Below are 17,149 nucleotides of genomic sequence, written 5' to 3' on the forward strand. Positions count from 1 at the left end.
AGGAAGGGGAAGAAAATTATTATGACTTCTTCATTGATACAAAATTTTTTTGAAATTGATTTTTTTTTCATTCAGACGAAGTACCATAAACCATAACTGTTGTAAAATGTACCATGAACCACTCAAATGAAGTAGATCTGTTAATTAGGTGATGTTTTTTTTTTCATCCTCGCTGAGTTGGAAATACTTCTAGCAAAATGCTGTACCTCACCAACCAAAGTACATAGGTACAATGTGTTTTGTACATACGTAGATTACCATACCAAATTGCTACCTGTGCAGTAACCGATTTGACCCGATTTTTTTTTAGTAAGCGAACCCCTTGAATGGTCCATCACCAAATTTATAGCAGCCCAGTTGTAAAATCATGGGTCTCACAGGGGTCCTAAAGTCCCAAAATTTCGATTTTTGCTCTTTCACCGATAAGAAAAAATAAAAATGTGTGCTTAAAAACGATTTCCAAAATATATCAAGTTTCAAAGGGTCATAGGTTCTATAGGATATTTTGTGGGCCCCAAATTTTTGAAAAATTGCCCCAAAAAAAGTAGAGAAAAGACAAATTTTGAACAACAAAATCCATGACAGAATTTCTGTGTAGGTAGGAAGGTAGGTAGATACTTAGATATATCTACATACAACGACATCCAAGATACATTTTTAAAAGCAAAAATAAATTTGTTGAAAGTAACACGACTGGTTCGTTATCCCTAACGATTATGGCAGTTGGATTTTTTTCAGTCTTGACATTATAATGTACTAGATTGACATATTGTAGAAACACATTCTCATTAACAAAACTACGAGTATGAGTAAATTTCCTTTTTTAAACCAAATATGTACGAAGAAATACTGCGTAAAAACACATTTTAATTTACACAAGCTGGTGATAAATATTTCTTTAAAAGCAGTACCTTAAACAATATTCTGAAGTATTCTTCAATCGAACGTGATACTTGTGGAAAGCTTTATCAAAATGAAGACCATCATCACACTCGCCATTTTCATCGTACTATTTGAGGTAAGAAATATCTTTAAGGTAAACAAATCGAGGAAAACTTACCCACCCATCTATACCATATGAAGAGTCCACGGAAAAAACTGGTCAAGTCCAAATTTTTCGAAATTAAGATACCTAAATTGGTATCTCTGGATCCGTCTTGATGAGGACTAAAACATACATACACTATTCATTTTTCAAAAAAATAGAAAAAAAAAACATAGGTCTACTTCAAGTCCTGTAAGAGGACTTCAAACTTGAAAAAGCAGACTTACCTGGTTTTTTCCCTGGTCCCTTCATACGTTTATGTAGATGTGCAACTGTTTCAGGGAATTGAACCTCGAGCTTTGAACGGATGTGCGTATGTGAATACAACATTCTGTAATGGAATCAACGTTGACTGCATTAATGGAATAGTTACGATAAATGGCAAACAATATAAATTCATCAAACCATCTGATAAAGTAGAAATTACCTTCAATGAGTTAAAAGTGAATAACAAACTCGTCGATAAGATCACTGCCGCCCCTGGAAGTGGTAGGAGCTCTTTTCTTAGTGGCAATCCAACACGAGAAGCGAATGGCAATAAATGTCCATCTGTAGCAAAAATAAACGCATCTGATATACTTCACTATTGCGTAAATGGGCAGTTGTACATTGACGGTAAAAAAATTGAAAATGTAAAACCTACAGATAACATTGTAATTATTTCAAATGATCTTAGAATTAATGGTAAATTCATTCGACACATTCGAGATGAAGGAGAAGAGGAAGAAGAGGAGGAAGAAGAAGATGATAATAATGGAATAGAAGATGAAGATGATGACTCGGAAGAAAATTATGAGGAGGATGAAAATGAATCTGATGAAGAGATTGATGATAATGCGAAAGAAGAGGACGATGAGGAGGAAGAAGAGGATGAGGAGGCAGGGGATGACGAGGAGAAGGATGATGATGAGGGGGAGGAGGAGGAAGGGGAGGAGTTGAATAATGATGATGAAGAAGAGGATGAGGTTAGTGAAGATGAAAAGGAAGAGAACGATGAAGATATTAACGAAAATTATGATGACGATGACGATAAGGGAGAGGAGGAGGAGGAGGAGGAGGAGGAGGAGGAGGAGGTGGAGGAGACAGATGAGGAAAACGATGATGTAGAGGAGGAGGAAATCGATAATGAAGACAAAGAGGAGGTAGAAGAAAATGATGAAGAAGAGGAAGAAGAAGCAGAAGAAGAAAATGATGAAGAAGAGGAGGAGGAAGTAGATGATGATGAAGAGCAAGAAGAAGCAGAAGAAGAAAATGATGAAGAAAATGATGAAGAAAATGAGGAAGTAGATGATGATGAAGATGAGAATGAGAATGACGACGATAATGATGAAGCAGAAGACCAACAAGAAGTAAAAACAAAAAACGTCAATGATGGTAAAAAAACATACGATTTTTCTGGTATTAATTTAACATGCAATGGGTGTAGTGGAATAGATATGTACTGGAAAAATGGAAAATTTTTCATCAACGATGTTGAGATAAAAAATTACAAACGAGGTGATAGATTGTTGATAGCTGGGAAGAAAGTTTACGTGAACGACAAGTTCAACACCAGCATGTAATTCTATGTATTTAAACTTTTCATGAGGTTAAATGCAAGTTCATTTTGTTGTTAATTACATAAGTAAGTACAATTTGAAAAATGTACCTGGAAACCAAATAAAGCATATTTTGATTTATTATGTGGTCGTATTCTTCTCATTTCTCAATTTTGAATTTTAAATACGCGGAGCAGCAAGAATTACCAAACTAGGTACCTATCTACATCTAGTACCTTATGTATAGGTATCATATATCCTTTAATTGAAACTCCATTTATCTTCTAACGCTGAGTAAATCACTCGAGTAAGCAAGTACATACATATTTCTGATAAACAAGGATGTAAGCCTAAGAAGTGAGTATTAATTTTTTACCTACTTACTTACTTGGTTTCATTCCAATACATAAAATTTTTCAAACATGAGAGTTCTTTTAAATGTGCCTTATACCTACCTATTTGTCATAATATGGGACAAATTGCGCTTACTTAGTTCCTTAGAACGCACAGGTAGGTACTCAAAAATGCGATATCTAGCACTTGAGCATTTCATTTCTTGATGAAAAATATATAGGTACGTATACATCTAACAAGACAAGGCGGATGCGCCAGCAAAAACTTCAGAACTTCGAGGAAGTCTTTGAAATCTACAATTCTCACTAAATTTATCTGCTCGTACATACACTTACCTACCTAACCAACAGTGCATTTCAAGAACCAAGTAGACTTCAGCAAAGATCTCTTTGATAAGTCTCATTAGTTTCACTCTGTTTTCAAACGTTTTTGATTTGTTTTTTTTTTTTTTTTTTGATCTTTTAATGCGCTAAATTATATGAAAATGCCCACAGAAGAAGGTATTCTAAAAATTTATCTTACTATGAACATTAATTTTTTTACATTATTTTTTAGATTTTTAATCAACTGCATACATTTTTAAAAAATCAGAAATTGGTAACTTCAAAATGTTATTGAAAAACATGAAATATGAGACAAAATGAGCGATGAAGGTGTCCAAAATCCAAAAAACCAAAAAGGACTTTGGAAGAATATTTTTAAAATATAAAATGGACAAATACTACCCCTACTCACTCTGTTTGAAAGGAGTTGGATTCAAGATTCATCACGTTTGTTTTCGAATATTCTGCCCATCTCTATCATTAGATAGGTACCTACCTAACAATTACAAAGGAACGTTCTAATCATTTTTCAAATGGTGGATGATATAGTAAGTATACGTCTTGTAGGTAGGTTTTTTTCATTTCCATTAAAAAAACACTCTTTTTGAACCTTCATTTATGTAGAGGTGACCCGAACTCTGAAAATAGATAACCTTCAAATGAAATAAAATTCTATTTCTTTAAACACAAATTGTGTACTGTCAGAACCAACTTGTCGTCTCCGAAAAATTAAAAGTTACCTACAAATACCGTCAAAAGGTTCGTTAAGTATTCGCCTTGATGGAAATACCGAAAATGAATCTTGAAACTCGTGCCAAGTGTATGAACACTTTAAAATTTTAGTTCGTTTAAGAAACCATAATACGAACTTTCTCCCTTTAAAAATTACTGCGTTGAAATTTCTCCGTTATTTCTTTCTATAAGTCGACATTAAGCACATTTAAAAATGAGAATTACAATTGCGTTTGTCGTTTTTATCGTTCTGTTCAAAGTATGAATAGCCTACATATTTTTGAAATATCATTTAAAATTGGATTATCTACTCGAGTAATTATTAAGTATAAGCATTAGATGTTTCTAATTTTTTGGGTACTTATTTATTGTTTCAGGGCATAGAACCCTATTACGGTGCTAGAGCTAGACCCAGAGGCTTCATTAAATCGTCATCGTATCGTGGTTATGATTTTGATTCAGATTCAGATTCAGATTCAGATTCAGATTCAGATTCCGATTCAGATTCAGATTCCGATGATGATTACGGTAAAAATATTTTCATGCCAAGTAGTCGGACAAGTTTTATCAGCGGAGTTTCTCCAAAAAAGACCATTGTCTTTGAGAACAACATCGTTAACGGTCGTCGCGTACCCAATTATACTATAACAAAAAGTGTCAACACACCTCCGAGAATTATTAATTCGCAAAAATCCAAGGTGATTAAAAACGTAAAGAAACCAGTACAGAAGGCGAACTCGAGTAAAAACAATAAAACGAAAACTGCCAACAAATTCAATTCCAGTAATAGTGGCAAGAAAATTTATGATTTTTCTGGGATGAATATAACTTGTAACGGATGGAATAGTTTGAATCCTTACTGGATAGGTAATAAATTTTACATTAAGGATGTTGAAATAAAAAATTTCAAACGTTCTGATAAATTAAAAATTGTTGGAAACAAAGTTTTCGTGAATAATAAATTCAAATGTTACATTTAATCAAATTCGATGTAATAAGAAAATAAACCTTAAAGCATTTTTTTTTTTTCATCGAAAATCAGTTAATAGGTAGGTACTTGAATAGCACGTCCACGTATGCGTACCTTGGTAAATAATAGATATGTCTATGTACTCGTAATAAAAATAGAAATATTAACCGAAATTTATAAAAAAATTTCATTTTTTAAACATTTACTTGGTGAATTTTTGCCATAATTAATATATATACAAACATAATTATAATGACTTAAACCTTTTTCTCAATGTCCAAAAACGAACCAAAAATTTGAAAATGAATTTCAGAATCTAAAATTTTGTTACTGTGATTAGGGAAATGCTCATTCAATTTAGCTTAATTTCATTCAAATTAGAAAGTGTCAGTTCAAATCGTTCTTTAGTAAGGCATTGATTTTATTAATTAAGTATAGGACAGAAAATCAAAAATGAGTTAAGTTTATCTAGTTATGTAGGCATAGGTAGTTGTATCTATGTATCTGGATCCAATACTTGAAGATTTATTTCATGATCGTTACATAGGTAAACGAGTTTTCTATCTATCTCACAGACTTCACTCCTGAAAAAGATTTTTTGTAATATGTAAATCGAATTATAGACTAATCGCGCGTTTTATGCAATAATTTGAAAATGCACACAGCGATTAAAAAGTAAACCGAACGTTTCCATTCTTCAGCGATGAGAATTGCACTAAAACGTTCACGATAGAAAATAGATACATTCAATACAAGATAATCGATAAGCTGATAGGATGAAACATTCTATAGGTAGTTGAATTTATTGATTAGCGGATTACTAAATTACTGCACTTCCATTCATCATTACGTTATCTTCTAGCACGGTAGGTAAATGTACTCAGTTATTAGATAACTTTTTGTTAATCGTAAGATGTTGTTTCATCAATAGTAAGTAGGTGTTTAATCTTTTTAGATAAAAAAATTACAATACCTACTTAATCAGTTGGATATTCCGAAAATTTACAACTTTTTTAAATTCTGGTGCAATTTTTTGGTTTAATTAAAAAAAGCTTTATGACTCATAGGTACTAAATAATCGCCCATTTCTGCAGAAAATCACTCGTCACATCGTTTAAACTCTTCAGTTGACACTCTTCCTTCTTCAGGCGACCATCACGACCATTTTCGAACCGATCTAGAGCCACCAGCCAATGATAACTTTTCTCCGGCATTTGTGGAGTAGTTACTGACACGAATTTCTTCAATTCTAAAACAGGGAATTTTACCAGCGAACATTTTAGAAGCTTAATTACATTTATTTCAAGGAAACGAGCCGAGTCGAGCAAAATTTGTAGTTGCCTAACCATAAATTCTACCAAAACGACTTTTCAAGAAAAATTCCTTAATGATAGTGTACCTACATCATCATCAAGTTCAACAAAAAAAAAAAAAAGGTGTCGATTTCAAAACCAGCACGTACAATATTGAAGGATTTTATTCTATAAGCAAGTCACTTACATAATTGATAATACCCATTATTCTCGTTAAATATACCTAAATCTAACTACCTCTTCACTAAAACGTCTAGTTTTGATCGAAATATTCTCAGTAGGTAAGTAGTATGTACATATGTTATGGCGTGAAATACACGCATGTGCTCATTGAAATGAAGCTCCACATTTCCCTCAATCGAATTTCAAAAGTCTTGGAATCTTCAATCACAGAAGTAAGCTATATACTTTTTTTTAAAAAATTACGATATTGATTATGGGAGACTTTATAAGACTGTGGGAAAAATTCTGGATCTCCAACTTGTACCATAACTTTTCTATCAGGGTTTCAAATTTTAAAAACTTATAGGTACATTGAAAGTCAAAAAAATTGCAATTTTTGAAAAAAATCACTCGGAACTTCCCTTACCCATTGAAATTGATCGTTTTCAATGCAATGGGAAGTCTCCGAGACGCAAAAATAGACAGCCCTCAAAACAAACTGCAAAGTGTAATCGGCTGCAAAACTGGGTACTTTTGGAATTTTTTGAGCATTTTTTTGCCAAAAAAAATAAAGTTGGAAGATTATAAAAGATTAGGGCATTAGGTATTACCAATTAAGAAAATTTAAAAGGTTGGAGAATTTCAAAACATTCTGTCAAAATATTTTTTTTCTTCAAATTTTGAAAAAAAAATCTAAACATGCTAAAACTATGTAAGTAGATAATTTATTCCAGAAAAAATGAAGTCATAACAGGCGAAATCGAAAATAAAAATAAAACTAGAATATAGCAGGGTTAATTTTTCCATAGTCACTTGTGCGTTTGGGAGGGGGTGGGGGATTGCGGGTAACGCAGTAATTTCATCTTTCCCTACTTTTACCTTGAACACCTGCAACTTGAATCTCGTGTCAAGTATTCTCATTAGGGAAACAGTCAACAGCGAGTCTACTAATACCTATTTTTAAATTTGGCAAGCATTGTGTTGCAAGTGCGACATTACCACACGCTAGAAAAATTAAGCAATTTTCGGGTACCAAACTTACTTGTCTCTGCAATTACAAACAGGTGCAAGAACAAATTACAATAGTCAAGACATCGAACCAGATAAATTTTTTCCACATAACCAGCGACACGAGCTTTCTCAGCCATTTTCCTGTTCAAACCTTCGAGAACTACGCATTTGCAAAATGAAAATTTTAATCGCGTTTGTAATCTTCATCGTCCTATTCGAAGTAAGAGAATTATTTTATAGCATTAACTATGCACATTTGTACTCTTAGGTAAATACAATTATATAAAAACTAAGCATCTAATAATAAGTGAACTTACAAAAATTTGCTTATCTTTCAGAGAATAGATTCATATCCTAGGGGACGTTACAATTCTTACAGCAGACCATCGTCGTCACGTTATTACTATTCTGATTTCGATGATTTCATGTCAAATGATGGATATTTAAGCGACGATTGGTTCGACGATAATGATTTTGATGACGACTACGGTGATTCCGGAATTGTCTCATGGGGCAGCGGTAAGAGTTGTCCAAGCATCGGCCAAATATCCAACTGCTCCAGCATCAGTACATCCTGTATAAATGGTAAATTATTCATTAATGGAGAAGAAATAAAAAACGTCAAGTCAACTGATCGCATCGACATGATTGACAATAAATTACGAGTGAATGGTAAATTTACTCGTAAAATACCTAAGGCAAAAAGTAATAACTTCAGTGGGGTAATTATCAACAATGTCGGTAACAATGAATTCAACAATAGTACCATGTCAAGTGATGAAGAAGAATCGGATGGAAATGAAGATTCAAGTGATAACGATAGCTCTGACGAAGAAGGAGAGGAAGAGAATGACGACAGTGATAATGATGCAGAAGACAGTGATGCGGAAGAAGAAGAAGACGATGACGACGAGACAAAAGACAGTGATGAAGAGGAAGATGAAGATAAGGCAGAAAATAGTGATGGAGAGGAAGAAGATGATGATGACTACGACGAGGCAAAAGATGGCACTGACGAAGAAGAAGATGATGATGATGATGGCGATGAAGAAGAAAATGAAGAAGACGACGACGATGGCAATGAAAATCAAGAGGAAGAAGAAGACGATGATAATGTGGAGGAGGGTGAGGAAGAAGAGGAAGATGATTATGACGATTATTATGAAAAACAACCACCAAGTGTAATTATGAATTTCTGCAATAATGTGTCAACTTACACGAAGAATGGAAGATTTTACGTAAACGATTACGAATTGAAAAATTTCAAGTCAACTGACAAAGTATTGATTGAACATAATAACCTTTATGTGAATGGTAAATTTATTCGTTATATTAAGCCAAAGGTATCACATTCGCTTTACTTTTGATCACGCATTAGAGTTTTTTATTAGAAACCATAAAAAACGACAAATAAAGAATATAGTTTCATTTTACAAACAGAAAATGAGTTCATTTCTTATTATCCAGCTCTCTTGGCGAAGACCTATCAAGAATATGATTTTGCAGAGTCTCGTTAAAAAACCTAGGTAAGCTATTTTGAATTTTAAAGGACTGCAATTATTTTAAAAAAAAATAATAACAATAAAAAAATTAATCAACTCCAACATGTTGAATTTCTTAGTCGATTTATGGAATTTCAACTATAAAAAATCTGATGTTCAAAACAATTTGAAAGTATTTCCAATCAGTTTGAAGGGTCGAAAACAGAGTACATTCCACATTTCAGATTCCTAACTCGATTGAGTAAAATTTTGATTTTTTTTCAATTTTGGCTCAAATCTGATTTTTAAAAATTCACCAAAAATTATAAAATGCACTTCGGCTCTTTAAATTTTGGCTGATGTGATTTGCATGCTCTATCGATTCCGCTTTGTCCGATTCAAAAAATTACCTGCCACTTGAGATACCTATGTACCTACCTATCTAGTACCTACCTCGCTTGTAAGTCCAAGTTATATTACCTGACAGAAAGTTTGTAATTTCTTCATTTTAAGTTATGTTCAATTTTATAATCTTTTTCCCAATTTTATTCCTTTTCCGTTCTATCACAAAAAGTTCAAAAAATGATGAAAACGTACTGAAGAACACCTGTTTTAACCATACTTTTCAATTTTTTGAGAGGCAAACATATTTTAGGAGTCAATACCAATAGCAATTAAGCTGGCCAAAAACATTTTTTTAACAACCAAAATTGCAAATTTTTTACAAAAAAAAAGCTAAAACCAAAGCATTGAATTTAAAATAAAGTACCTAATACATACATTTTTGTAAAAGTAAAATGAAAAACATCATCAACTCTGATTCAGCTGAAATTTAGCTCACTAAAAGAACATGCCACGAACACCTCAAAAACCAAATTTCGAGCCACCGAAGTTGATTTTTCGAATTTTAGCGAATTTTTGAAAACGGAGGTACCTTTATATTTATGATCCATCAACTATAATTTTCCACAAAAAAAAGTAAAGCAATTGATGAAAATATGAAAATCAGTTCGCATATATGTAACGTAGTTTAATCGAGATGAAACGAGAGAACAAACATACTAGAACGTTACACACAATGGAATGAATATATTTTTAGTGTTACATTGTACAGACAGTGTACATAGCGTACATAGAGTTGGTAGGTAGGTACGAGGGGGGGTACAGGTGAGATAACATAGGTAGGTAACGAGCTTACGAGCTTACAATTCTTCCCCCCTTAGAGAAAAAAGAAAATCGCGTACAATATAAAATAACAAATTAAAAAAACAATTAAATAGGATAAGCTAACCCAAGCTGAAGTACAATTTGCAAAATAAATATAATATAACATTTTTTTGTCTTTTTAAAACATTTAAATTTTTTTTTTCAAATTTTTTTTAAAAATAAAAAATCTTAAATCTAATGGTAACTATTTAAACACATTATAAAATAAAATCATTCCAATAAACAATTTGCAAAAAAATGTACCCAAATAAATGTTGATAGAATACAACTTGAAAAAAAACATAATAAATTTCAGCAAAATACCATTTTAAAAATGCGAAACATGACAATAATAACGTAAAATCAATAGAATAAATGCTAAAACGCATAATAAAAATGCTAAAACGTAATTTTTTTTTTTTCAAAAAAATCAAATACAATAGTAAAATAAATGCAAAATAATGTAAAAAATGGATAAAAAACATCGCGAAAATAGCAAAAAATAATCGAAAACAAATTAAGTAGATGATGACAAGAAATGGAAATAAAAATAATTTCAAAAATTGAGATGCATGACCAAATACATCGAAAATAAGCTTTGAAAGAAGAGAAAAAATTGAATGAAAATCATCTTGCAGCCTGATACCTTGCTGGCTTTTTAACCTGTCTACCTGAAGAGGTTGTTTTAGGTAAGTCAAAGGTGACTTTTTTTGACTTGGTTGACGAAAGGGGCTTAGAAACGACCGAAGGAGGTGGAGGAGGAGGAGGAGGAGGAGGAGGGGAAGGAGCTGAAGATGAAACTGACGAATGAGGCTCAACAGCAGACAAAATTTCATCAGCTGGTAACTCTGAATAGAAACTGACCTTTTTCTTCAAGATTGGAGTTTTAGCTGTTTGGAGTTCCTCCAGCTTGGCATCGTTGATCATCTCATAAGCTGGCTTCAAACGATCGATAGATATAACATCAGATTTACCATCCCTATCAACGACAAAATACTTCCTCTTCCTCTTCCTCACCTTAAATGGACCTTCATAAGGTGCCTCCAAGGGGAGTTTTACTCGATCGAGACGAACATAAACTTTCTCACAGGTATCTAGATCAGGATGAACAAAAATTTTCCGAGAGTCCTTCCACTTAACAGGAGTTGGAGATATTTTACGAATAGACTCACGAAGATTAGAAACAAAACGACTCTCATCCTGAATAATTGGACTTGGCTGCTGATTGAATAACTCACCAGGGAGTATGAGAGTTCTGCCAAAAGCCATCTCAGCACAACTGACTCCCCCTTCCTCTCTAGGTGCAGCCCTCAAGGCCAGAAGGACGATCGGTAAGTTATTTATCCAATTTTTACCATAGGAGCGGAGAGCCTCCTTCAAACGTCTATGGATTCTTTCCACCATTCCGTTAGCCTTGGGATTATAGGCGGAGGTACAGAGCTGATGAGTGCCAATTAGCCTACACAATCCGGCGAAAAGTTGACTTTGGAACTGGGCACCGCGATCCGTTGTCACTTTAAGGGGAACTCCATACCTAGATACCCAGTTCTGGAAGAATTTCATCGCTACTGTCTCTGCCTCCATGTTCTTAATTGGAATTACCTCGATCCATCGTGTAGCTCTATCCACCATGGTGAGTAAATATTTGTAGCCTTGACAGGGTTCCAAAACCACAATGTCAAGGTGAACATGCTGGAAACGGTCAGCAGGAGGGAAAGGTTGGAGCGGAGATGTAGTATGACGAGATGTCTTAACAAGCTGACATTTGTGACAGGTTTTCGTCCAGGATTTGATGTCCCTATTCATGTTCGGCCAGAAGTACCTCGAACCTATTTTCCTGAGAGTGGCCCTTTTCCCTGAATGATCAGTATCATGCAGCTTTGAGAAGACTTCTTGACGAAGCTTTTTTGGGATGATAGGTCGGAGTTTTCCCTTGAATTCACTGCACAAGATTGACTGATTATCATTGACAAGGACTTCCTTGAGAGTGTGCTGACGAAAACCTTCAGTACGAATTTTTCTAATCTCCTCATCCTCCTCCTGAGCGACTGCAATTTGAGTAGACAAGGGGACAGTAGACAACGAATGAACCTCAGGACGGCTCAGTGCATCAGCAACAATATTCAAGGCTCCGGTGACATGTACGATGTCAGTGGAGTACTGAGAAATAAATTCAGCCCATCTGGAACGCCTTTCGATTTTAATGGGCTTTTTGGTAGTGAACAAGTGGCATAGAGGCCGATGGTCAGTCACAATCGTAAACGGACGACCTTCAATCATGTAGGAAAAATGATCAACTGCTGAATACACTGCAAAAAGTTCCCTATCATAGGTACTCCACTGCTGTTGCTTATCATCGAGTTTAGCAGAGTAAAACCCAAGAGGTTGACGTTCACCATTGACAACTTGTTCTAGGATAGCTCCGACAGCCACACCTGAAGCATCTGCGGTGAGACGGAAAGATGAAGCTTTCTTGGTAGGAAAGTGGAGTAGGACAAAATTAGCGAATGCTTGTTTGGCGCATTCGAAGTCTTTTTCCAGCTGAGGCGTCCAGGGTACCGGAGATTTGTCATTTTTCCTCGGATGACCTTTGAGGATTTCGTTGAAAGGTGCCAAGAGCTGAGCTGCATTTTTACAAAACTTCCGATAGAACCCTAGTATACCAATTACTCGTCGCAAAGCAGTGATTGTAGCAGGTTTGGAAAGCTGCTTTATGAATTCGATTCGTTCTTCAGTAGGCTGGAAAACGCCAGTTCCAATTTTATGGCCTAGGAAATTAACCTCAGAACAGAAGAAACGACATTTTTTCAAATTTATCACCAGACCAAATTGATTCAAACGCTCGAAAAGGATGCGGAGGTGTTCTAAATGTTGAGATTCGGATTCGGAAAAAACAAGGATGTCGTCCATATAACAAAAAATAAAATCTAGGCCAGAAAGCACAGCATTAATGAAGCGTTGGAAGGTAGCAGGCGCATTTTTCAAGCCAAATGGCATCCTATTATATTCAAAAAGGCCAAAAGGCGTAATAATAGCAGTTTTTTTTATGTGTTTTTTATAAACAGGGATGTTAAAAAAAGCTCTCACTAAATCAATACACGAATAAACATATTTACCATCTAATTTATCAGTTACGTCTCGTAGATCAGACAATGGGTTGAGTCGGCGATAATCACCTGCGATTCGTAGATCTTTCTTTTTTTCCACCACAACAAGTCCAGAGGACCACTCGCTACTCGAAGGTGAACAAGTACCAACCTCAACCATGGAATCAAATTGAGCTTTCACCTGGTCAGAAATATCAGGTCTCAGTCTGCGAACTTTGGCATGGACTGGTGGTCCATGAGTGTGAATGTAGTGGAGAACATCATGGTTAGGTTTCTCGTGGTACCTTGGAGGGCGGGTGAGGGCAGGAAAACGAGCAAGTAGATCCTTGATCCGCGAATCGTTAGGTTCACCTTGAACCAAATGTATAGCTGGGGTCCCAGATTGACGTTCGGAGCAAATAGTACTGGCTAAATTGACACCATCGTAAATGCGACGCTTCGTTAAATCAGGTATAAGATGGTGGTACTGTAAAAAGTCAGCTCCGAGAATAGGAACGTCAATATCAGCCACTACGAAATTCCAATAGTACTTTTTGGTTAGGCCTATGTCGACTCGAAGGGGAGAGAGGCCATACGTTGCTATAGGCGTGTCGTTCGCAGCATTCAGAGTATAATCAGCAAAAATTAATGACTCTTTTGTTAGGCCAAGGTGTTTCTTGGGCAAAATAGAAACGTCGGAGCCGGAATCGACGAGGAATTGAAGCTTGGTACCTCTTTCATACACAAATAACCGTGGCGATTTTGGAAATTTCCCAGCTGCCGGATTCGCCACATTTTGGGCAGCATCTACTCGTTTTTTTGGTAAAACTTACACGCTGGGTCACAATTACGAGCATCTTTACCCCAGCGATGGTGATACCAACACTGGTCCCCGTACATACGTGTCCTACCGCGAGAAGCAGATCTGGAGGTGCGTCGAGGCGTCGGACTACGTTGGTGTCCTCTATATCGCGATCTACTTTCACGTTCACGATTCTCAGCCTGGATGGTATTGACTTGAGCTTGAAGATTTTTCATCATACTCAGAAGGAGATCTAATGTCGTATTGGAGGCAACTGAGTTTACTGTTGGCTGAGATACGTTGCTCTGAGTCGAGGTAGAAGCGAAAACAGCACTGGTTTGAGAGGATATTTCGTATGTCTCAAATACACGATCGGCGATTTCAGCTTGTTTGTCGAGAGTGCCTCCGGTGGCAGATACGATTTCTCGGATTCGCTGAGGTAATTTTTTTTGCCATATTTCACGCAACAAATCATTATCAAACGTAGCACCGGCGAGATTTTTTAATTTAGTGAGTACTATACTTGGTTTTGTACCTTCTTCGATGGTTGTATCTCTCAGAAGAGAAGTGATTTCTTGAGCTCGACTTTTACCATGGACAGAGATGAGGCGATCTTTAGCGTTTGTAAATTTCGTTTCATTAGTTTGGTCACCAATGATATCGCAAATATAGGCGAGTTGTGTGCCATCGAGATGCTGCAATAAGTTCGAGAATTTCTCCTTTTCTGTAGTTACGGAGTTCGTGGAAAAAATGTGCTCTACAGCAGAGAACCAGGTTTTCGGATCGTGTGGATTGAAATCCGGCAACGTAAATTTCACGATTTTTGGTATAACGATCGCGTTGTCGTCGTTGGGAGACATTATGACGACAAATTACGCACTTACGTAAAAAAATTGCTCGAAAAAATTACGAAAATCGCACAAAAATTACCCAAAAGCAAAGTTTAACAAGATAAAAACTGGCAAGGGTCGCCACTTGTAACGTAGTTTAATCGAGATGAAACGAGAGAACAAACATACTAGAACGTTACACACAATGGAATGAGTATATTTTTAGTGTTACATTGTACAGACAGTGTACATAGCGTACATAGAGTTGGTAGGTAGGTACGAGGGGGGGTACAGGTGAGATAACATAGGTAGGTAACGAGCTTACGAGCTTACATATATACCTACCTACTGAAGTAATCTGGGGTCTTCAGCAAAATTTGACTTTTCTCCAGCAATTCCAAATCGCTCCAGAAGGCGTGTAATTATTTCTTGAGGGGAATAAATCAAAATTATGAATCGATTAGGACAGCTGAAACAAAAAACCGAGATGAAAAACTCAAATTGAAAAAAAAATGTCTAAAATCGGATATTTTTTCAAAAAAATTTTCAGACTTTCTGTACCCTACAAAGTCCTAGAATATTTCTATTTGAGAGCGAAAAAGGGACGCAAAATTTCAATGCCTGAAAAATTCAAAACTTTAGATAATTTTCTAAAAATCTTTGGAGTTATTATATGTACCTAAGTATGACTATTTTGTGAACATGAAGATTAAATCATACCTAGAGCGAAAATTTTTCGAATAAATTGACTCGAAAGACAGAAACACTCATTTTGATAATTTGCAACGAGATAGAGAGCAATTGCCTATCGAGGTCGACCCCCCCCCCGTCTCCCCTTCAGATAAAAGTAGATGAGTATCGATTTGGAAGGCGAAAATGGGTTGCAATACAAATTTCTGCTTTCTACTGCATATAATTTAATTAAATTTCGATGTTTTTTTATAAAAAATAAACAGGCTTTGGAATTCGTCCAAAAAATTGAAAAATGAAATTTGGTTCTTGAAATTTACGCTTTTGGGGTATTTTTTCATCCATCTCTGCCTGATACCAAAGTAGACGACTTTTACCCCTACTAGATACATCTACAATTCCCAAAACTATGGGCTTGCATTTTCAAGCAGAAAAGGTGAAATATTGAGGTTTCGAAAAATACCTCTTAAATTGGCGAAAATAATCGTCATTAGTTGATGAAAAAATACGAGTAAATAAATGAAAAAAGATCATAAATAGTCGTTTGATTTCCAAACACCTAACCTCAAAATTTACGGTGTCAAGTAATGTGACATTTACACACATCCTCTCTCAGAAAACAATTGAAAAAATAAAGAGTTTTTTGGTAAATTTTTTACACGATACCACAAACAATGGACTCAGGTGCAAGAACAACTTTCGACAAATATCGCACCATATAGGAAACTTTTTCTATATAAACCACAAATATCTACTCACACGAGCAATACGAGCATTTTCAATCATTTTTCGGTTTGAATTTTCGAATACTTCTTTCACAAAATGAAAACTTGTGTCGGATTCGTCATCTTCGTCGTCCTATTTAAAGTAACTTTGCCTATATGTACTTATTTTACGTTATTATATTATCAGTACCTACTCACCATTTACCTACATACATAAATGTATTTCAGGAAATCGATCTGTATCCTAACTGGCCAACAGATTATTACTATCCTTATTACAGTTACCCCTATAATTATTTCTACCCGAACGGTGAATATTCCAACGACAGCAGCGGTAATCAATGTCCAGTTATCAGCGAAATTACTCACTGCACCGGTGGCATCAGCAGTTCCTGCGAAAATGGTAAATTAATAATTAATGGCAAAAAAATCAGAAACGTCAAACCAACGGATCACGTAGCAGTTATTGAAAATAAAGTACGAGTAAATGGTAAATTCGTTTGCAAGCTACCATCGTCAAATGGTGGTAATTCTGTCAACAGTTTTCAAAATAATTTATACAGCGGAATGAGCAGCGATGATTATAGTTTTAATAACAACCTCAACAGTGGAATGACTAATAGCAATGATTGCCCACCTATATCAATGGTAGGTTGCGTTAACGTTTCCCGTAAGTGTAAAAATGGTCGATTAACCATAAATGGTAAAAAAATCAATGTTAAACTGAATCCCACTGACTATGTGTTAATTTATTACAATAATCTTTACGTTAATAATGAATTTATCTATCATATTCCAAATGAGAATGAATAAAAAACTAGTTTTTGTACCATTGACAAAAAACGACGAATGAATAATAATTTTACAAGCACGAAATAAGC

At 35.1% G+C, this 17,149-nt stretch overlaps 2 protein-coding genes across 2 annotated transcripts; both read left to right on the top strand.

Moving 5' to 3' along the window:
• The first annotated feature begins 293 nt into the window (after nucleotides 1–293).
• LOC135839365 (putative surface protein SACOL0050) lies at nucleotides 294–4,972 on the top strand. Its single transcript, XM_065355357.1, has 3 exons — nucleotides 294–1,018; nucleotides 1,327–2,394; nucleotides 4,370–4,972. Exons 1-3 carry the CDS (start codon nucleotides 974–976, stop codon nucleotides 4,970–4,972), a joined length of 1,716 nt encoding a protein of 571 aa, XP_065211429.1. The 5' UTR covers nucleotides 294–973.
• A 2,306-nt stretch (nucleotides 4,973–7,278) lies between these two features.
• On the top strand, nucleotides 7,279–8,869 carry LOC135840359 (acidic leucine-rich nuclear phosphoprotein 32 family member B-like). Its single transcript, XM_065356847.1, has 2 exons — nucleotides 7,279–7,668; nucleotides 7,787–8,869. The coding sequence occupies exons 1-2, from the start codon at nucleotides 7,624–7,626 to the stop codon at nucleotides 8,813–8,815; spliced, it is 1,074 nt and encodes a 357-aa protein (XP_065212919.1). The 5' UTR covers nucleotides 7,279–7,623; the 3' UTR covers nucleotides 8,816–8,869.
• The last annotated feature ends 8,280 nt before the right edge of the window (nucleotides 8,870–17,149 follow it).

This window comes from Planococcus citri, chromosome 3, assembly GCF_950023065.1.
Source record: "Planococcus citri chromosome 3, ihPlaCitr1.1, whole genome shotgun sequence".
NCBI classification, from domain to species: domain Eukaryota; kingdom Metazoa; phylum Arthropoda; class Insecta; order Hemiptera; family Pseudococcidae; genus Planococcus; species Planococcus citri.

Excerpts from the sequence above, each read along its gene's own strand:
- LOC135839365 (XM_065355357.1), top strand. The coding sequence starts at position 974 with ATGAAGACCATCATCACACTCGCCATTTTCATCGTACTATTTGAG. Across the intron at positions 1,019-1,326 it reads TTTTCATCGTACTATTTGAG|GGAATTGAACCTCGAGCTTT; the intron begins GTAAGAAATATC and ends CAACTGTTTCAG. Across the intron at positions 2,395-4,369 it reads AAGCAGAAGACCAACAAGAA|GGCATAGAACCCTATTACGG; the intron begins GTAAAAACAAAA and ends TTATTGTTTCAG.
- LOC135840359 (XM_065356847.1), top strand. The coding sequence starts at position 7,624 with ATGAAAATTTTAATCGCGTTTGTAATCTTCATCGTCCTATTCGAA. Across the intron at positions 7,669-7,786 it reads TCTTCATCGTCCTATTCGAA|AGAATAGATTCATATCCTAG; the intron begins GTAAGAGAATTA and ends CTTATCTTTCAG.